The sequence below is a fragment of the Gymnoscopelus braueri genome, assembly GCF_963280865.1.
Source record: "Gymnoscopelus braueri genome assembly, chromosome: 3".
Taxonomy (NCBI): Eukaryota; Metazoa; Chordata; class Actinopteri; order Myctophiformes; family Myctophidae; genus Gymnoscopelus; species Gymnoscopelus braueri.
In genome coordinates, this window is record NC_137612.1 from 54,137,493 (window position 1) to 54,160,094 (window position 22,602).

Sequence of the window (22,602 nt, forward strand, 5' to 3'; positions counted from 1 at the left end):
AGCCAGAGGGAGAAGAGTCTGGGACGTGTGTCCATGTAATAGTATAATATACTATCAATATGAGGTTATATCAAGAAAAAGATCAGTCCTGTCACATTGCAAATGGTGTAATCATCATTCATTCCCTCCCTATCGATGCAACATGTTAGCTTGTAAATCAGCTCAGCGGCAAACAATAAACCTGGGATCTGTGGTTAGATTGGAGTGCAACAACACACAGGCACTTTGGGTAGTCAACAGGTAATACGCATTCATACAATTTTACATTTAATATCCATAACTACCATGCATAACTTGTGCCAAATCAGATTTCTCATGCAGAGGAAAATGAGTGTTGAGGATATCTCATGCTTGGGCCGTGGGGTCAAAATGTAAGAACATCAGCTCATGTCATCGTAAGAAATACACCCATTTCTCCAAAGTCATATTCACATAGTTTATAAGAATCAGAATTTCTACTCCCCCATATTCCCCATGTCCATTTATCAATGGAAGCAGTGGTGTGTTCTAGTTTTTTTTTCAAATGGATGAAATGGTTAGTAGAGGGCTACGCTTTTTCCCCCAAAAAATCGGCACGTCACACTACGTATATAGCGTAACATGGTAGAACACACCACTGAATGGAGGCATTGATGAAGGAAAGAACACTACAATGGCTTTCCTTTAGGGTTAGGAGAGATGCAATAGAGTGGCAGTGCTTTTTAACGGTCTAATATTAGCAACGATGTTGTCAAAACTGGTATAATGTAGGCCTATCTATGGCCAACCACACATACAGCAACACCCCAAATGCCGTTAATAGAACAACAACAGTAGGTCATTGTTACACTTAGGCCAAGTCTGGACTGGGGAGAGTTTAAGTTGTTGCCATTAAACTTGTTTTGGTTCCAGAGAAAATAATAATAATCAAGTAAATGAACAGAATAATAAGCTACCATTTAATTGACTGTGGCTCCTTGTTGAAGTCAATTCACGATTCAATAAACTGGGATATTGGCATCTCAATCATTAATCCAATCTGTGTGTGTGTGTGTGTGTGTGTGTGTGTGTGTGTGTGTGTGTGTGTGTGTGTGTGTGTGTGTGTGTGTGTGTGTGTGTGTGTGTGTGTGTGTGTGTCATACTTGTGTAGATATGTGAGAACCACCAGATTAAAAAAATACGCCTTGTTGGGTTAGAAAATAAAAGAACTCACCTTCTCTGTACAGACGCATGGCTTCTCGATCTTTCCCGAGGTCTTTCAAACTTTCCTCCGAATCAGCAGCACCTATAAAAACGAGCAGTGGTGGAAGAAGTAGTCACATTTTGTACTCAAGTAAAAGTACCAATACCACAGTGTAGAAATAATAGTCCGGTATTCAAAATTGACTCAAGTAAAAGTACAAAAGTATTCTCATCAAAATGTACTCAAAAGTACCGAAAGTAAAAGTACTCATTATGCAAAATGTCCCATTTCACAAGTTTTCGAAATGTATAAAAAATCTTTTGATAATGGCAGATCTACAAGCTCACAAGAACACATTGTGAGCTTGTAGATCGGCTATTTTCAAATAGCCCAGTTAGATAGGGATGAAGTGGTTAATGCATGTTTTGTAATAAGAATAAGAATCTACAAAGTAACAAGTAACTTATGTTTTCAAATAATTGCAGTGGAGTAAAAAAGTACAATATTTGCCTCTGAGACGTAGTGGAGTAGAAGTAAAAGTACTGAAAAATTAAAATACTCCAGTAAAGTAAAGATTCTTCAGATTTGTACTTAAGTAGAGTACTTGAGTACAGGTACTTAGTTACTTTCCACCACTGATAAAAAGAAAACGAGGCAATCCAGTCAGTCAGCAGCACTTCAGATAAATAGTTGCACTTGCTTTGCCTTGATCGCCTGACTCGTGCTGTTGCTACCAGTAGCAGTTTCTTCATATCCCCATTCCCCCCCCCCCCTCAAAAACTGCATGCAATGAAATCGGGGGGCTATTAAACCAAAACAAAAAAAAAGCCCCAGCGCCAACAAACAGATCCGATCACGCTGTCTCGCCGGGGGTAAAAAAAAAAAAAATCGGGATCGCGGCGATCGGAGCGGGTTTTTCGCAACTCACCGTCGTTGCCGTGGAGTTTGGCGGCGTCGACCCAGTTGCTCCAAGGCTGTCCCAGCATTATCTCTGGACTAGGCAGCGCCGATCGCCGCTCCGCAACAGTCGCCATTGCTGTGGAGCTGCTGCCTAGTGGTGGTGGTGCTGCTCCTCCTCCTCCTCCTCCTCCTTCTCCTCCTCCTCCTCCCCGCTGGATGTGCTGCTGTAGCTGGAGCTGCTGCTTGAGCTGCTGCTGCCCCCTGCTGGTGGCCAAGGCCGACGACACTCTGCTGCTGCTGCGCTGCTGCTGCTGCTGCTCCCCCCTGACGTCATCATCGGCCCTTTCCGACATTCTTTCCGCTACAAAATGTAACAAAACAAGGAGTCTGTCAGCGCGGGGGGGCTATTCTTTTTTTCACTTTTTTAAAAATGACTATTATTTATTTATTTATTTGCGCGCGGGGCAACTGCTTTTTTTTTTTTTTTTTTGCGTAGGGGCTTTTCTTCTATGTGAAGCAAGCAAGCCGCCGACGCATAAAAATCACCGATCTACAAGCAAAGCACCCCCCCCCCCCCCCTCCACACACACGGCACCGTCCTACGACGGAGGAGTAGTAGTAGGCTCATCAGGACATGGATTCATTCATTCATTGACCCAGCCACACGCATGTCCCCCCCCCCCCCCAATCAGTGGTTCTTTAACTTTTTCAGGTCAAGGACAACCCAAATGAACAAGATGTTCTGCAATTGACCCCCATATTAAAACATGTACAAAAGTAAGAACTAATGTAAAAGCTATATGTGTTTCAATTTTGGGAGTTACATGGAATAGCCTTAGTGATGGGTTGAAGCTGTGTACATCTCAGGGGAGATTTTAAAAAGTTAAATAATAATTCAGGAGTAGTTTTGAGTAAAACATTTTCCCTTTTATCTTGCAGCATATTTTAATAAAATAACATTTTTAATTAAAATTAATTTTAAAATGCATTTGTTTAAAAGTATTGTAAGAGATAGGCAAAGGCAAAGAATAAGCATTGTGCTTCAGCCTATTCCTTTTTTCGTTCGTTGAATTTGAACGTTGTTGTAAGTCCACACAAGTGTGTTTTGATTTGTTTTAAACAAAGACAGAAAATAAACCATTCATTCATTCAATATTCCAAACTGTTCTTTCAATATCTTTTGAAAATAGCATGCTCATTTAAAATAGCCAATGCATATTGGGTTAAAGTGGTTTAACTGATGTTAAGTTTACAAGGCAGCTTCTCAATCTCAATGTGTGTAACACTGTCATATGATACAACAGAGTAGGCTCTATAAAGGCTTCAGGAGAGGCAGATTGGGCACCTAAACATTGTGGGCTCCTTAATGTTAAATTGTTTATTTCTTTCCCAAAATAAAAAAACAAATAAAACATTTGGGAAATGGTCTGAAGTAATGTAAAGTATCCATAATTTGAACATGCTTGAACATTTGACATTTAATGCCATGACCACCCCCCGCAACAACAAAAACACTCAACGTGTGGCCAGGCAAAAGAGGACCGTTCCCAGTCTGCTCTGTCACAGTAGATTACAAGGCAGCTTATGGTGCCGAGCTGTTGACACAAGCGGGGAGTGTTTGTGTGTCTGTGTGTTGGGGTCTTTCTATCCCTCCCAACCCGCCCAGCCCACCCGGTTGCATTCTGTACATTCTGAACAATCACAGATAGTACCGAGATAAAACGTTGAGAGGGGGAAGGCAAGTGTTCGGCACTTTGCTCACCTTTCAATTTACATTCCGGGAACTATAATGATGCTAAATATAGGTCATTACCCAACAAGTGCAAGTAGCCACGAATATGCATGTTATAAAATCTCTATCTGCAGATTTGTGTCACAATTTCGCAATTACAACTCAAAATGAAAGTTCATGTTTGGCAATGTCTTGAGGCTTTGGAATGCATCTAGGTGAAATGTGCAATTGAGACAATTTTAGACAGTAGGCGATAATTATTATTTAGTGTAAGAACTGCATTATGCAGTGTCTAGAGACCTTTATTTTGGAACATTCCTGCATATGCCAGCATGTAAAAGAACAATATTTATGAAAACATTGGTCAGTCATGTGCCATTATAATCCAAACAAAAACAGACATTTATTGTTACTCTGTTAGTGTTGGATTAAACGGGTTGGAACAATAAGTAATTATGTATTGATATGATTTAACCAGATCTACTCCCACAAGGAAGATCATAGATAGAAATGAACTGCTGTCCTGTAATTGCAAGGTCGACTTTCATTTTGTTTGTTTTTCATGTGATACTGATATCAGGAATCTTAAGTCTCACCCCTAAACTGTCTTGACAAATACATAAAACCTAGATGTCAAGAAACATGGGTAATTCCCAGTGAGAGAAATTAAGGCATATGGTTTTGCTCAAAATATTAATTGTAACAAAACAATTACCATAACATAATCGTAGACATTCTCAGCACACTTGATTGTTACATTATCTTAACCTTGTACTTATCTATGTTGTTTTTCTTTTAGTAACTTACTATCAGTTCATCATTCATTCACTGTTCTTTTCACCCAGAGCAATGTGTCTTAACAAAACAAGAAAGTCACTTGATGCGTTCTCAGAAACTGGCAACATCAGATGTTGCGTTTAGGATATCTCCCTACTTCAGTGACAATAAATGTGATGTTACATTGTTTGACATCCTGTGCGAGTCCAAATTGAAGAGACCGCTGGTCTGTCAACTTCAAATGTACAGTTGACACTGTCAAACCCTAAAACCGAGTATTATTTTAACTCTGAAAGTGTATGTAAATTAAATAACCCGCACACCAACTTCACTTACATAATAAGAACTTTTATTAAGGCAATGTTTCGGTTATGGACTTTCTTCAGGCATTGAGCAGGCCTGGCCTGGCCTGAAACAAACCCGCTCTGAATTGTAAAGAAGAAGAAAAAAAGCAGCAACAGAAAAGAAAATAAATCTTCCGTTACTTTTGTCACCACTTATTCTGCCAAGTGCCAACTCATGCCTGAAGAAGGTCCATGACCGAAATGCTGCCTTAATAAAAGTTGTCCTTATTGTGCAAGTGAAGACGGTTTGCAGGTCATTTAATTTTATTCTATACATCTGATGCACCCGTCCCTGAGCTGATCAGGAGTGCATGACTTTGCTTCAACTCTGATTGTGTGAAAGTGTCCAAATGGACATTCAGGATTGCAATTGTGTGGGAATCTTGGTGTTGCCTTTGAACCTGAAGTAAATGTCCAAATACAAGGTAAGGAAGGTTGTCCATTTCGGTTTCATGTTTTCTTTTCCAGAATAAGAGTCCTCATGAATAAAACAAAACTACTTTCTTCTGGTGACATATAAACAGTTGAATATGCCTTTATTTACTCTCATCTTGGTTATTGCAGCTCCTTGTAAACAGGTCAGAAATGGATCCATCCATGCCAACTACAGCAGAAAGGCTTTTAACTTTAATCACGCAACATGAACACGCCACCTTAATTTGTGCATCTTTACACTGCCTGTTCCACTTCTATCAGTTTTTTCCTTCTCATTTTCAGTGTAGCCCTTTTATTTTCTCTTTTATTGCAAATATAACATGCAATGACTATTACTCTTTGAGATATGGGTAACAAAGCAGTTGGAATGGCACATAATTCACAAATAAAACACCAACATTACTGTTACCTAAAGCAGGCCAAATGAACAGGCCTAGATTTGATTGAATGAAAAGCAACACATTCTAAAAGTCCCACAGATAACATGTAATATCCACAGTGTAGCCACAGTCATGTAATAACCAAAACTATCTGAACTCCAGCGTGACAGCATTCATAACAATTCATGTACACACGTACGTACGGTATATGTTTTGTTTTAGTAGCCCCACATGTATAGTGAATGTCTGATATTGACCGATTGCTGAATGTGTATCAACATGACTTTTTTTTCCTTCTCCCCTTTCCTGATGATTACAAAACAGAGAAAAAAATATACCTCCTTAGAAATAATAAACTACTTGGAGTAATGAATGCTGTTAAAGGATGATATATAGTGAAGGAAAGAAAAAGTAAATAATATACATCACTATGGATGGCCAATTTAAAATATTAGATCAAAAAGGCTGATGCGACGCATGGTGATGCAATGGTTTTGAGCTTATAGATATAGCTATTTTAGAAATTTGTTGTACAACGAAGTACATAGGGCTTAAGTTGTTAAAGGATAAGGCCGGCACACATTTTTTCCTTCTTTTTCTCAATGTAACCTACAAAAAGACCAAAACCTATAATGCATTTCTCCTATTTATAATTATGGCCCATCTACCCAACCCCAGGTATAGCTTATATCACCAATCAACTCCACTGTTGACCAAACAAAGACATAATCCCTTTCCAATCACTAGCCATCAATAGTAAGTCACTAAAGTATGTGCCCTACAAATCACACTGCTGCGGTGAAGCTGCACTACAGAAAAGGTGCACATAGCATCGTCTTCACATTGACAAATTGGCTGCTTGTGAGCATGTCAAGTGCAGCGGAGTTCTGAGATGGGGGCGTGGCCAAAGTGGGACTCCACTATGAACCAACGCGATTGGTTCATACTGGATTGTCCCGATCCCGATTCGTCGTACAGATTTTCAACCGAGCAACACCTGCCTTCGAAAGCGTCACCAGACCCTGAATGCTAGGCAAAGGATTCAGGGGGTGGAGCCAGGCTAAGGTAGGCCTACATGTGCAGGCGCACATGTCTGTGTGTGTGGTACTGGCCACGCTGAGACAGACTGTTCACGCTCCCTTTGCCACATGAACTTAACTTCCTCCGTGAAAGTTTAAGAAACTTTCATCGTGACAATAGCGAAAAGTTAATCTATGTAAGGAAACTGTCGCAATACATAAGAAACGGTGGCTCTCAACAGCCTGTGGGTGGAACGGTGTGGTGGATGGCTGGATTCATCTTGCCGTTGGTAAGAAAAAATATCACATCTAATACCCCACAAGTATTGTTGACTTCAACCTGCAAGTGAGAAACTCAAAGTGGGCAAGTTGAGGCACAGCTGTTAAACTGGGGGAAACAATCAATTGATCAGCCCCAATGTGTTTGAGGTTCTGACACAAAAGCACGTCAGAGAAAACGAAGATGTAGTACACAAAACACCCGAATCACAACAATAAATCAGTGGAGTTTTTCAACATAAGAGGAAGAGAATTGCAGGGCCAACCTTGGTGGCCAGTTCCAATGGCTACTGGAGCTGTGTGAAGAGGTGCGTATATTTTCCTCTCGGGTGCACAGTTTGACTCGAGTGTAATATTGCTCCTCTTATCAAAAACGCTCTAATATAGCCATTCAATTTAGTTTGTTCAGTGCATGTATGTTTTTAGATAGGTGAGTCATGAAGGAGGGGGGGGTCACGAGCCATGGCAAAGTCTTTTTGGGGGGTCTCCAGTCAAAAAGGTTGAGAACCACTTGTAGCTAAATCCCAATACAAAAGTTTCTGCCTCCTCTGTTTATGGACCACCCTAAAACGCTGTCACATCATTGAGTCGTTTCAGGAAATTCCTGCAATTCCTGCATTCATCATTATGCAGACTAAAGAAACCGTTTGTTTGCTTATTGTTTAGTTTTTTTTAACAATACCGTTCTATGACTTCTGAATATGAGCTATATCTGGTTTGGCTAGAGGGAAAATTTTTTTTGGTCTTGGTCTTTTCTTTGAGTCTAAATGACGATATAAATTAAATTACGCCGGACGTATCCTGTAACAAATCCACATAGAACTTTCTGTTCAAATGTTATCAAATTCTGTACCAAAGTCAAATATCACTTTTTGCCAGATTGCAAACTTGTGTAAATAAGCACACATTTCTCTTAATTCTCCCATGACTACAGAATACGTCTGGTAGTGTATGTATGGTATTAAGCCTGGCTGGGAATAGTAGCGCAGTTTGTTGTAAGCTCATACCTTGTCAAACAAACGTGAAAAAGGGAACTCAGTCTCAACTCAATCAGCCGATCCTCATCAGTTTGGGTGATTGCTGGCTGCCACACAAGCTGGTGAGAAAAATCTGGACACACACACACACAGGAGATGAGTCAGTATCAGTTTTATTGTTTTTGTAGTTCTTCTTGACACGAGTCAATAAGCGTTTAGGCTGTCTGTCTAGGCTTTCCCTGGGTCCGCTCGTGGAGGCTTTGGACCTCAGCTCACTACTTATGGAGGTCCTCGCCGCTGCACATTAATCCAATCCAATAAGCACTATCCTTGGTTAACCACTCACTCCCGCAGCTCAGTAATCCCTTCCACAGATTGGGAGCTGGGGACAGCAACAACACCAGTGAAACCGTTTAGCCTTTTCATCATTATTCTTTGGTGTTTGTAACTGGCACGTATTCAGAGAACCGGCCAAGGAAATCATATCATCAAGCACAGCACATAAGCAACCTTTGAATTTGCTTAGTTAATCAGGGTGCATATTAACAATGACAACTTCATTTGAATGCTTGTTCAAATCTTAATAAACACATTTGTCACAAGGTTTGTAGATTATGCCAAAAGGGCCCAGTTTTCTTGTGGCTCGGGCCTCGGACTGGTTCTGGTTCCCTCCAAATTTGACAAAGTTGAACTTGAACTTTTCCTCAATTGCCATTTTCTACCTTTTTTATCCTTTTACCCCACATGAATTATTGTAGAGAATCATCTGACTGCATAAAATATCTCAGCCCATGGGCTCAAACTTGTAATAAACCTAAGTTAGCAAATAGTTACATTAAGTATAAAAAAAGACATGTCACACGTCATGTGTACACATTCAATTACACGAAAATAAACTCTGCATTATAGTTAAATTAATGATATTAGCATATTAGAAAGGGTGTATATGTATTCACAGAAAATACATGTTGACATTGACAACCCGAGTACATACTAGGTCTACGTTGCATAAAATAGCTACGTATGCACCCTTAAAATACACACGGGCATATTTGAAAACCAGATCAATCAGAGAACCCTTGTGAACTTGCTAATTCTGCCTTGGATGGTGCTGGAGTCAACCAGGACTAAACCTGTGTGATATTCAAATTCATGTCACATCACGTGCACCTTTCAGTTTTAAGCAGTGAAGATAACGGTACTGTTGAGGTTATTGACATTTAAGGTCTTAAGTGACGCAGACTAGATATAGATAACTGCTTTTAAAAGATGTCATTAAAAAGGAGGACAAAAAAGGGCAATCAGCCGGACAGTTTGCAGTCTAATTGAACAGCATATCATCATAACAAAAGGTAACATTTCGCTTAATGCATTATAATATAATCAACATAGGCCAAGTTAAAGCCTTTACACAAATGGGTAAAAGGAACACCACACACAGTCATAATATAAGTCAAATGAAGAGGTCTACTGTTTGTTTACAGCACAGCAGCACAGCTTTACACTGTGTGCAACAACCATAGACACAGTGTCAAACTTGATAAGTGTATGCAAAACACTCATTGCATGGCCTGCATTTTATTCCAACGTGCATTGCACTGATGTACCAAGAAAATCGAGGAAAAAAAGCAATCACCAAAGAAAGGGTGATCACAGACATCATAGACTTTGGCACCAACAACATGCACTAACTTGACAGGTCAGGCTAGGCTAGGCTAGGCTAGGCTAGGTTAGCTTAGCTAGATAGCCCACCAACATTAGCAACCAAAGGTAGCAGCAACAAGCAAGCCAGACACAGCCAGAGCTAGTCTTGTGTTGGACTAGCAATGCAGCAAGCAGAACCTTTTTCCCCCCAACGCCCCTAAACATGAAGCAAAACAACACATAAAACACGTGACAACCGTAAAAACACAAAGCTACTCATGAACACACATGTTCAACAGATGTGAAATAGGAATATTATGTTTTTAAAACAACTAAGTTCCTGCTTAGAATGTGGTGGGAAAAAAAATGTTGACTGTCACTTAACTTGGAAGGGAGAGAGGAGTGGCTAAATTAGCTTGTTGGGGCTAAAGCCAGAGTTATACTTCCACCGTGGGGACGGTGTTGCGCGCCGCTAAAATAGCAGATCCACAAGCCTCCCACAAGCTCGCGAAGCGAGCTTGTGGGAGCTTGTGGATCTGCTATTTTTCGGCCATGTCTGTTTCAACGGGGGTTAGCGATGGGAAAGCTAGCCTAGGCTGGCTAAAAAAGAAAATCCCACACAGCAACCCCAACCCAACAACACGTCATGAAGAGTCAGTCATCTTTGAAATAAATGAAGTTTATTCACCTCTTTCTTACCGGGGGGACGGCGGTGGGAGGATGATGTTGTGACAGGCCGGTGTGCGCTTGCTGGATGTGTGGCGGCCGTTATAAAAGAGAGCGAGGAGGCTCGGATCGGATGCACTGACTGGTGGGGTTCAGTTCCAGTGCTGCTTGCTGGTGGTGGTGACTGCTGTGGAGGTCTTCTCACCCAGGAGCGGCCATGTCTGTTTACCGCACGGCATTCTGGGTGGAGAGGCCATGATACGTCACTTGCCTGGGTGAGGGAGGGAGGGAGGAAGTTTTTTTCAAACGTTTTTTTTTTAAATATAAAATTATTCCTACTGTATGCTGAATTCATTTGTGAATAAATAAATTATTAATATTAGCTGGCGTCGTCCTACTTTGCACGTTTTTGTTTTGTAGTATGATTCATGTAATAAATATAAAGCCCATGATGTTTGATCTTAGGTCGGAGGACCCAAAAATAAATAAATAACAACAACAATTATTATTATTATTATTATTATTACCCTTATTATTATTATTATTATTATTATTATTATTATTATTATTATTATTATTATTATTATTATTATTATTATATTTTTAATATCACAATATTTTTGACAGATTTTACTTTGACAACTCTCTTCTACGATTAATATAAAAACCCAATTGATGAATTAGCTACTAGGAAGGTAAATTGGAGAGCTTTGTGGACTTCTCTCAGGTCAAACAGAACATGGGTCTACTGTATGTTTGGCTCTAGTCTAGTTAGAGCAGTGGTCCTGTGGCCTGGAAGGATTTTGTGCCATCGACACCCAATCAGTGGTGGTAAAAGGGTAACCGGAAGACTCACCCCAATTCCCAAAACACACTCGCCCCCATTTGTTTTCGCGGGCCAGCGGTTCTTGTATTCTTGTATTTGTTTTACTTAGGATATGGTTAGAAATCAGGGTTGCCAGATCGGAATGACAGTTTCCAGCCCAAGCAGCCCTTAAAACCAGCCCATTGCAATAAAAACCAGCCCACATGCACTCTCATGCACGCGCGCGCAGCGCGCGTGCATGAGAGTGCATGTTCGCGCTATTTATCCCAGCCCAATGAGTTTTAAAATAGCCCAATTGGGCGGAAAACCGCCCAATCTGGCAACACTGTTAGAAATATAAGTTTAGGTTTAGCCATAGTTTTACTAAGTTTAGGAATAAGGCTAGGTTAAGAGAGTTACGTCACTAGCATAGACTCCCATTGTAAGAATGGAATGCGGAAATGCTCTGTCTACGATATATCAGTGAGGAAGTTCCAATGTTTGGAACTGCAGCCACTTTGCGGCAAGATCAAAGCGTGACGTGACTCTCTCTTATACAACTCTGGGGTTAGCCATAGTTTTACTGAGGTAAAATAAATTTAAGAATAAGGCTAGGTTTAGGCATAGTCCTGGGTTCGATTCCCGCCGGGGACGCTGGGGACGCTGTGGGCGCTGGAGGCGTGTTCTCTCCTCCGCGTCATCAGTGCCCATACCCTAGGTGGGGTTGGCGAAAGGGCCTTTCTGTGTGGAGTTTGCATGTTCTCCCCGTGTCTCCTAGGGTAGGTACCCTCACAAAAAACATGCAGTAATACTGGTCTCTATACTGGCTCCCAGTCAGCCGGGTCGCCTGATGGAGGGAATAAATAAAGCGATAGCCAGAACTTCAAAGTCCTTCTGGTACTTTTAATCATATGCACGGACAACAGCATACACAGACGCGTTTCGGCGTCAAGCCTTCCTCAGCGTGTATGGCAATGTAAACATTAGGGACAGTTAAATAGACAAAAAAATCGGTCAGTCTAAAAAAGGCTTGTTCATAGGCCTCATCATAAATGAGGATTACAAGCTTAGGCATAGCAGGCACTGGGTGAAAAATGTTGGGGGAAAAAAAAAGGTTTTACTGAGGTTTACGTTTAGGAATACCAGGTGAATACCGCCGGATTTCCCCCGGGGCGACTGTGTTTTGGGGTAAGCGTTTTAGTATTCCTTTCACTCACATTTTTTACTTATAAAAGTATCAATACTGCAATGTAGAAATACTCTGTTACAAATAAAAGTTCTAGAATTCAAAATTTGCTTGACTAAAAGTACAAATGTATCAAAATATACTTTAAGTACCAATAGTAAAAGTACCCATTATGCAGAATGTCCCATTTCACAGGTCTCATAATCGGCCTCAAACTCTTTTGAAAATAGCAGATCTACAAGTTCACGACGCGTCAAGATGCGACAAGTTGTGAGCTTGTAGATCGGCTATTTTCAAATAGCCAAAGTTTAAATAGGGCTGAAGAGGTTAATGTATGTTAATGTACGTTTTGTAATAATAATCAAAATCTACAAAGTAACTAATAGGCTAACTCAAGTTTTCTAATAAATGTAGTGGAGTAAAAAGTACAAAATGTTTCCTCTGAGATGTAGGCTAGTGGAGTAGAAGTAAAAGTATAAACAATTGGAAATACTTGTATGTATATAGGGGTTAAAGTGATTTTGATACTATTTAAACACATTTTTCTGGGGACCACCTGGAACCCCCTCGAGGACCCCTGGGGGTCCCCACTCCCCAGGCCCCACTTTGAGAACCACTGAGTTAGATAGAGGAGGGGCCACCATGCCCTCTTCCTGTTGTTTATTATTACGTTTATGAAATGAATTAACACAATATAGTTGTTTTCAGTGAAAAGTAAGTACATTTTACTCAAGTACTGTACTTAAGTCAAATGTTTATTTTTACTTTACTTGAGTATTTCCAATTTTCAGTACTTTTACTTCTACTCCACTACGTCTCAGAGGCAAATATTGTACTTTTACCCCACTACAATTATTTGAAAACTTTAGTTATTACTAGTTACTTTGCAGATTTTGATTATTATTACATAAACATACATTAACCACTTCAGCCCTACATACATTTCAGCCATTTGAAAAATAGCTCACAAGCTTGTAGATCTGTTATATTTTCAAAGGATTTTTATGCATTTTACACATTTGAAAACTTGTGAAATGGGACATTCCGCGTAATGAGTAGACTACTTTCCACTTTTGGTACTTTAAGTACATTTTGATAACGATACTTTTGTACCTTTACTCAAGTACCTTTTGAATTCCGGACATTTACTTGTAACAGCGTATTTCTACATTGCAGTATTGATACTTTCACTTTAGTAAAAATGTGAGTAAGCCTACTTCTTCCACCACTGGTTGTTTTGTTTGTTTTGTTTTATTTCATATAATCTCCGGTTCTACACTCAGTCCAGTTGGCGGCGGTAATGCCCTTAATAGCTGGTTTACAAACGTTCAATATGAACACCAAAGAAGAAGAAGAAGAAGAACTTCCTGTTAACTCTATGGTTGTTTCAATAAAGTTTATTTTTAGTGTTGCCATGTGGGCTTATTATAAGCAACTTTGGGCTTCTTTTTCTGCGAAGTTGCTTGTAAAAATTGATAGTTGCGGGTTGTGTTTTTTTGGGCTTGTTTCTAAGTAAAGTAAGTAAGTAAGTCTAAGTGACGCGTAGCTGCTTATTTGGGCTTGTGACTGTTTCTTAATGTTGTTTAAACCAGTGGTTCTCAAACATTTTCATGTCAAGGAGCCCCAAATTAATATATATTTCTATATCTCTAAAACCGATCAGAAAATGTTTTGTGCCAGAGATCGCCTTACCAGATTTGTGTTGTTGAAATGTTTCAATAAAAATATTCCACATTTCTCAAAATGTTTTTTTTTTTTAAACAGCAGATCTACAAGCTCCCAACTTGTCCCATCGCTACGCGTTGTAATAGATACGATGTGCTGTATTCAAAGCTCTCATGTGGCTGCTTCTTTTGGGCTTGTTTCTCTCGCAAAACCTGGCAACACTGTTTATTTTATTTGCATTGCTTTGTTGCTGCAGACTAACCATGGGAGCTGTGACAGACGGTAAGAGACATCATGGTGGATTTATTATAGTTTAATCCCTAACTGTCTGTAGAGAAACGTGACGAGGGTCATGTTGAGCACACTGTGGACGATACACGAAGCAGAGACACGTTATTAGGGTTTTAATGAACGTTTAGCTAAAGCTAAAGTGACCATGCTAGGTGGCTAACGTTAGCCTAGCAGGGTGTAGGAGTGAGCACGTAAATATTGCCAGTGGTGGAAAAAAGTACTCATGTTTTTTTACTTAAGTAAAAGTATCAATACTGCGATTTAGAAACACTCTGTTACAAGTAAAAGTCTGGAATTCAAAATGTGCTTGGGTAAAAGTACAAAAGTATTGGTATCAAAATGTGTTTTCAGTACCAAAAGTAGAAAGTACTCGTTATGCATTTCACAAGTTTTCAAATGTATAAAAATCGTTTGAAAATAGCAGATCTACAAGCTCACAATGTGTGAGCCATTGTGAGGAAATATGTATGTTGAAGTGGTTAATGTATGTTTTGTAATAATAATCAAAATCTACAAAGTAACTAGTAATTAAAGTTTAAAAATAATTGTAGTGGAGTAAAAAGTACAATATTTGTCTCTGAGATGTTGTGGAGTAGGAGTAAAAGTACAGAAAATTGGAAACACTCCAGTAAGAATACCTCAAAATTGTACTTAAGTACTGTACTTGAGTAAATCTACTTAGTTACTTTAGTTTACACCACTGATTATTTGCACATTTGACATTTAAGGCGTAATATTTCTACAGTTGCTACAAATGGCTACAAAACCTGTGGCTAGCCAGTAATTATGGGCATAAACAAGAAGTTGGAGGGTAAATGTAGGTCTGATAATGATGTAGCGTGTGCATGTTCACATCATGTTCACTTTACATGACTTCAGGATATTTTCCAAATTATTAGGAAAAAGTAGCCAATTTACCATTGAGGTGACCATGATGTTTAAGTGTCCACCCCTCCTGTATCCGTACCTGCTTGCCTTTTATTTGACGTCCATCGTTTTGTTCACCTTCTGTCGAGGAGGTGAAGTCATTCATTGTTCTCCTTCTTGTCTAGATGAAGTGATCAGAAAGCGTCTCCTCATTGACGGCGATGGAGCTGGGGACGACCGACGCATCAATGTCCTCCTGAAGAGCTTCACCAAATGGTGCAACTCACCCGGGACCCCGGAGGAAGGGTAAACATTGGAGACCCTTTGAATTAGGGATGGGACGATAATCGCTATTATCGTTTATCGTGATTTAAAAAAAACACTCACAATAATGGTATCGCGGAGGTTTAAATGTATCGTGAAATTGTCCTCCTCCAGCTTTTGTTGAGCTGCAAATTCAGTCCCACTTAAACCCTCTATACTTGATAAAAACGGGCCTGTGAAGAGTGCATTTGGTACGCTCTTATTTCACTCTACACAACTCGATTTGCCAAAAATAGCCGATCTACAAGCTCACAACTAGGGGTGTAACGATACGTTTTAACAACGATTCGATACGTATCACGATACTTGGTTGTCGATACGATACATGAACGATACAGGTTAATTTAGAACGATACGATACGTTTCGATTCAGCGATTTAGTCGATACGATACATGAACGATACAGGACAGGTTAATTTAGAACGATACGATTCCATTCAATGATTTAAAATCGATATAGTAACTATTTATTTACCCAAAAATTCTGTGTGAAAAATAAATACCTGGATACTGGATATAAACCCCTCTTTCTCTTTTTTTCTTCTTAAAAGTACTTAGTATTGATATAATTGATTATTTGCATTGCAGAACGATTCGATACGATTATTTGCATTGCAAAACGATTCGATACGATTCAAAGTCAAACGATACGATATTTAGCTGTTTGCATATCGATATAGTAGATCGTTGAAAATTCAAAACGATGCATCGATGCAGTTACTGTATCGTTACAGGCCTACTCACAACGCATTGTGAGCTTGTAGATCGGCTATTTTTGGCGAAAGTTCCCTCCCGAATGGGGGTTCAAGTGGTTAACAAAAGTGGCATTTTAAGTTTTAACCCATTTAGACCTGAGGCCGATTCCAAAAACGCCTTCTAAATCCTGATCTACGTTTTCTGAAAAACGTATGTTGCTACATACTGTACATAGCAACAGGAACCCCAAAAGGGGTTCCCGTCCTGAAAAGTATAGTTACAAATACCGGTTCCAGCCCACAATGGGTTAAGCATATTTTCATGATCGCGATAATATCGCTAAGCACAATAATGTTTGCCACAATAATCGTGACATGTCATTTTCATACCGTCCCATCCCTGCTTTGAATACTTAGTTATTTTCTCGCGGACATACAAAACGAGCGGTCAATAATATTAACAGAAAGAACCACATTGACCTAACCCTCCTAACGTGCCATGGTGTCTGATGTGCTACATGGTTCATATCGTTGCTGTCGGGCAGAAACCTCATATTTCAACTTTTTTGTTTGTTTTTGTAAAAGCTTGTAGAGCAAAAGCTACTTGTGTACTTTTGTGGTGTTTCTAATGTACCTTTTATCGAAAGGATAAACCCCTTGAGATGTATCATCTCGTTTTCGAAAAGAGTACAGTAAACGGACCAATAGGACAATACATCCATGCATACACAGACAAATGCAAAACAAAAGCCCTCCTGTAACTAGCCACTCCCACCCCACATAATCGTTCACAAAATGACAAACGTCATGCAAGAACAGACCGTTACATTATGCAAGCACATGCAGTAACATGCAATAACATACCCATGTCTGTGGGTTTTATGTATATATTGAACCACTGAAAAATATGAACAAGGGCTTGTGACTAAATAATAACTACTTTTGAACCATTGGAACACAGGCCGTTTTGGATATACAAGGTTTCCACCTGACGGCAACGATATCCTGCATGGTTGAACTGCTTCAGAAAGTCTGGAAAGCTTGTATGCCTCCTTTTAATATGTCGCCATCCCGAAAGGATTTCTTGTGTTTAGCAAGAATGTGACACACACATGATAGGAGGCTGTAGTGGTCGAATTAACTTTACCACCAGCTTTGTGATAACAGACCGCACAGTTGTTAAGGATGAGGCATACATTTTCCATTTATTATGGGAAAGAAAGTATCTTCCCATTTTGCATGCAGTATGTCTTCTGTCTCTTGGTGTCACCCGAACTCACTTCCCGATCTCATTCTCAAAACCTGTCTTGTCTCATTAACCGTGGTTTAAAAGGTAGCCTAGTAGGCTACAGTACTTACAGGTTACAGTTCACAATGGACCATTTGATATGCAATAAATGCAGTCGGGGCCAGGGCCATTCCTACCTTAATTTATGCTATGCCATTCAGCAGCTTTTGTCAGAGGGTATAAATAGTTGTTTTTGAATTAAAAACTCAAAACTCGGACATAAGGGCGGCTGTTCTACAAATTTTGTTTGTGAATATTTATATAGTGCGGACTGGGAAAAGCTGTAAATCTGGGTGGGCTACAAATGGATAAATGAACACTGACGATTTGTATCATGTGTTTATGTATGTGCAGGTTCACGCAACACCAGAGGATGCTCGGCACGTTAGCCCAGTGTGAGTTCTCCATGGGGAAGACATTGATGGTTTATGACATGAACCTTCGCGAAATGGAGAATTACGAGAAAATATACACAAATATAGGTGGGTTAACAGCTCGTCTATATAGTTTGACTTGTCATACTCTACACACACACACACACACACACACACACACACACACACACAACTCATTTAGAACTCAATTGAAACGTGTATATGAATGAATTGTAATTATCCTGTGTCAATGAATATGGAGAAGTTGATGTGTGCTTGCCTTTAAACACAATGTAACGTTCTCTCACCACCCTCTGTTTACACGCTATAGAAGAAAACATCACATCTGCACACGACAAGATATCAGAATGCAAGAAGGAGATTCAGAGGGCAAAAAGAATACGAAAGAATCGCCAAGGTGAGACGAGCATGGCAGCTTGACAACAACCTCTATCGATATTTAGGGATGACTGTCTACACAGAATTTGATTAATATCCAGTAGTAGTGCCTATATAATAACCAAGTGGTAAAGGCAAATTATAGAACTGACAGATAAGTTAATTCAATTATTTTACGGCAACGCAGCTTTGAAATCCAGGAAAAGACAACACTTATGCCATATCACAATTTTGATAATCCCAGACGATAATCTAGGCCTGTCACAGTTATTGCATAATCGCCTAATCGCAATTTCTTGAGATAATTGCAATTTCTTTTGCATAATCGTCATCATTTCCATATTAAAAAAAATAGTGGAAATATTAGATTGACAAGCTCAAAACGTGTTGAAATGCGATGCGCTTTGAGCTTGTAGATCGGCTATTTCTACTATTAATGTTTTTTGTGAAAGTATAAAATTATTAAATATGTAAATTATTTGTCATATCTGCCCTGTGCAACTTTAGTTTACGAAGCCTAAAAGCCAAACAGAAATGTAAGTTTTATTCATAATGTTCCAATGTTCAACAACACAAACACAATTAAATCGCTATTATTTGAGTGACAATTAATCGTCAAGTAAAATGTCACAATCGTGACAGCCCCACGATAATCTAGTCTCATATCACAATATTGATATTGCCCAACCCTACATCCACTCGTGCAAAGTTCTGAATGAAATCATTTACAGTGCTTTACAGTTCACTGTTAAGGTCTTTACACACCGGGGCGATTTTTTTCATGCGAATAATATGTTTTTTTAAAAAACCTTATAAAGTCAATGCAAGCTTCCACACCAGTTTCGCGGAGCGAAAAAAAGTATTTTAATTATTCGGAACGAGTCCGAATTTTGTGTATATTCGCATATTCGCCGGTGTGTAACCACCTTTACAGTGGTGGCACCACGCGCACTAATATTTTCATTTGGTGATTAAATTGTAATGAATACCTCTCTTTTCCAGAATATGACGCTCTGGCCAAGGTTATTCAGCAGCACCCAGATCGACATGAAACACTAAAGTGAGTTTACCTCCGGCAGATGGGATGGGTTTTGGACATTTTTAGGAATGATGCCTGAACTTCTTGTTTGATTTTGTTCTCCCCACAGGCAGTTGGAGGCACTTGACAAGGAACTTCAGCAGCTTTCCAACATCAAAGAGAATGTGGACGCGAAGGTAGGGCCAAATGCGTGTGTTTCCCTTCAAGTCCAACTAGTTAAGTTGGTGTTAAGCTGGTAAATGTGATATATTTTCTCTCTCTTTTCCCCATTCAGTTGGAGTTGAGGAAGAAACAGTTCCATGTACTTCTTAGTACCATCCAGGAACTACAACAGACATTGGAGAGTGAGTAAACGGCAACACAATATCCCATCCGCATGATTAAGTCTGCCCCCCCCCCAGCAGAAACGGGCATTAATCACAGATTCACCGTAATAGCAATTCTCCTCTTGTGTCAAATAAAATAATGCTGAAATAAGGCAAAATCAATAGACTATAGTGCGGCTGCGTGTACAATTAGGTGATCAATGTTATTATAACTTAATGGATTCAAGCCGTCATGGAGCGATTCTTTAAAATGTTTTCTAAATCCTAACAGTTTAAAAAAAAAAAAAAAATCAAAAACGCTATGAGCTTGTATATCTGCTATTTTTTGAATAGCCAAAGAAATCTAAAGTGACACAGATGCGTTCCAGGTCTAAATGGGTTAACCCATCAAGACCTGAGGCCGATACTACAAATGCCTTCTAAATCCTCCCATCTGAAAATATGTTGTGTCAGGGAGCCCCAGAAGAGAAGATTTGTGTTAAAAAAAAATCTAATTAAAAGAAAAATCAAACACTTGCATGATTTTTCAAAAATAGCAGATGTACAAGCTCGCTGTGAGCTTGTATATCTGCTATTTTTTGAGAACCACTGTTTTAAACCACTGTTCTAAATCTAGAGTTTTCTGAAAAACTTATGTTGGTGTATACTGTAGCTAAAATCTAAAATGACACTGATGCTTCCACGGATATAATGGGTTAAAGCAGCCGTTTGGAACTTATTTCAATGAATAAAACATTATTTTAACCATATAAATTACCAATCTGTGTGGAGGACAGAAGTATGTTAATATATACTGTAACGAGCACATCTGCAGTGGGTTGGAAATGGTCTGCCTCTCTCCAAAGAAAGAAGGAGACATTTTGATCCTGGTGTCGGTAGGACTAGGACACCTACTGGGTGACGAGTAGCCACAAACCCATTTAATTTACCAACACATTTTGCAGAAGTGACTTGGTCAATTCACTATTTTGCACTTTCTGTTTGGATGCTAAGCTACATATAATTTTCTCAGTACTTGCACTTTGTGCAGTGACAATAATGTTGAATCTAATCTAATATAGTCCATTCCAGGCAGTGGAAACGGGTCTGGTTTTGGGACATTATTCACTTTGTGCTGATCTGCACTAAATCTATCAATTCTGTCTGGCTTGGGGACCAGCAGGAATTTAGAAGCCTAGCTTGACGATGTTATGCGCGAATGTTATTTTGGAATCCAAACATTTTCACTTTTCCAGAGATTTTAAAAAGTCGTCTCATTGACTGCGTGGCCCCCGATATCATTATAATTTTGGCATACAGTGACACAAGTGAGAAAAGGTAATTCAAAGTTTCAATCAGACTTATCATGACTTGCCGCGAGCAGCAGTGAACTGAGCAGTACATTTACCCCTCAAATAGCTTGCTGTGTCTCATTTTATTGGTTGAGTCCCGACCCGACTGCTACTTGGAATACTGCAATTATGATTCCAACATGGATGAGAAGAGCTAAACTAACTATTAATGTGGAAATGGGCTTTGCTGTTCAGATGCTTGTTCTCTATTCCTGCTGCTATTTCAAATGCACAATAATCCACTGTTCAGTGACAAAACAACCGCGGGTCCTTAAAAATTATTAAAAGTTTGTAAAATAAAGTCAGGGTAATTATGGTCTTAAGTTAAATGTACTGCAATTTTGCTGTAGGTATAGAAGTTTCAGACAGTATTTTTAATGGGGAAGTGGAGTTCTGCTTTTTAGTTTTAAGTAATAATTGTTATGATGTAAGGATAGTATGACCTATTATATGCCTTGCTATTAATTGTTTTGTGTTCTATTTTCTAGATGATGAGAAATCGGACAGTGATGAAAACAACCAGGAAGCCCCCATGGAGAATGGTGAATGAATGTGTGGCAGAACTCCATGGAACAAATCAGGACCTTTTAAATGATAAATTTTTGTCCGTTTGTTTTTATATCATGTCATGTGTATTTTTTTCTGAATAAAGTTAATGCATACTAATGTGCTTGTTTTGATATAAGTGGTGAGATATGCCATTCTCATGGTACGATTACATTATTTGTGAAACACTGGTGTTTTTAGGGAATTGATTTACAGACTTCACGTTGTCATAGAAGACATGATCCTGCACCCACATCTATAAAATGTGTAAAAGTAAAACTGTAGTGTGGGGTGATGCTGTTTCACAGATTGGGACTAGACCTATTTGAACATTTCAGTCTGGAGGTAGGTTATATTTTGCTGTAAATCCATGGACAGTCTCTCAACCCCACCGCTGTTAACCACTTAAACCCTATGGTTGACCGGAGTACCTCAGGGCTCTATACCAGTGTATTTTCTGTTATTGTGGGGAAAGCATTCGCTGAGAATAGCCAATTGACAATCTGCTATTTTCTGCGAAAGCTTTCCCCACAATAAGGATGCTGGGGTTTAAGTGGTTAATGCCTCCATTGCAGACCTCAAGGCAATCTAATGTGTTCACTTCCTGTGACAATATAAAGTGTAAAAAAGTTAATGTTATGACTGAGTACATTTTACACATTCAGTTAATGATTTTGCTGTGTAGCTTCAGTGTTGCTGTTTGAAATCTAACAACAAATTAGACCCTGATTATATAGGTCTTCAAAAGGCTACATGAGACAGAAATGGTTTACTCAAGACACAAGGCCTACCATTCAAACGGTTATTGCCACATGGTAGTATTTATACCCTTTATCATTGACGAAAAACCCTTCATTGCCAAATTACATTGAAAAAGACAGGGACCATTAGAGTGTCCTTATGCTGGTTTGCCATCTGTGATGGATGGCCCTTCAAGGTCAAGTTGATGTGTTATCATTACAACTTCTGAGGCTATATGTGTGGCCCTGACCTCTTTAACCACATGACAATCATCTAGCATCCCTATCAAACATCTAGTTAAAAATAGAGGAACCTTTAACGATGACGGATCTACAAGCTTAAAAGGTTGTGAGCTTCTAAGTCAGATATTTCTGCTATTTGATGTACAACACATTATGTAGGGTTAAGTA

At 39.3% G+C, this 22,602-nt stretch overlaps 2 protein-coding genes across 2 annotated transcripts in view; one reads left to right on the plus strand and one right to left on the minus strand.

Annotated features, from left to right (window-relative positions):
- Positions 1–10,533, minus strand: part of atxn7 (ataxin 7) — a 43,431-nt gene extending 32,898 nt beyond the window's left edge. The window contains exons 1-4 of the mRNA XM_080425112.1: positions 10,349–10,533; positions 8,036–8,138; positions 2,091–2,423; positions 1,193–1,264 (exon numbers count right to left, since the gene is read on the minus strand). Of these exons, the coding sequence (XP_080281238.1) occupies positions 1,193–1,264; positions 2,091–2,415 (397 nt within the window). The 5' untranslated portion in view covers positions 2,416–2,423; positions 8,036–8,138; positions 10,349–10,533. The remainder of the gene's footprint in view (positions 1–1,192; positions 1,265–2,090; positions 2,424–8,035; positions 8,139–10,348) is intronic.
- A 3,648-nt stretch (positions 10,534–14,181) lies between these two features.
- On the plus strand, positions 14,182–21,571 carry thoc7 (THO complex 7). The gene is made up of 8 exons (XM_080424279.1): positions 14,182–14,253; positions 15,315–15,435; positions 17,791–17,918; positions 18,142–18,228; positions 19,212–19,269; positions 19,358–19,424; positions 19,523–19,592; positions 21,394–21,571. Exons 1-8 carry the CDS (start codon positions 14,235–14,237, stop codon positions 21,453–21,455), a joined length of 612 nt encoding a protein of 203 aa, XP_080280405.1. The 5' UTR covers positions 14,182–14,234; the 3' UTR covers positions 21,456–21,571.
- Positions 21,572–22,602: the final 1,031 nt, after the last annotated feature.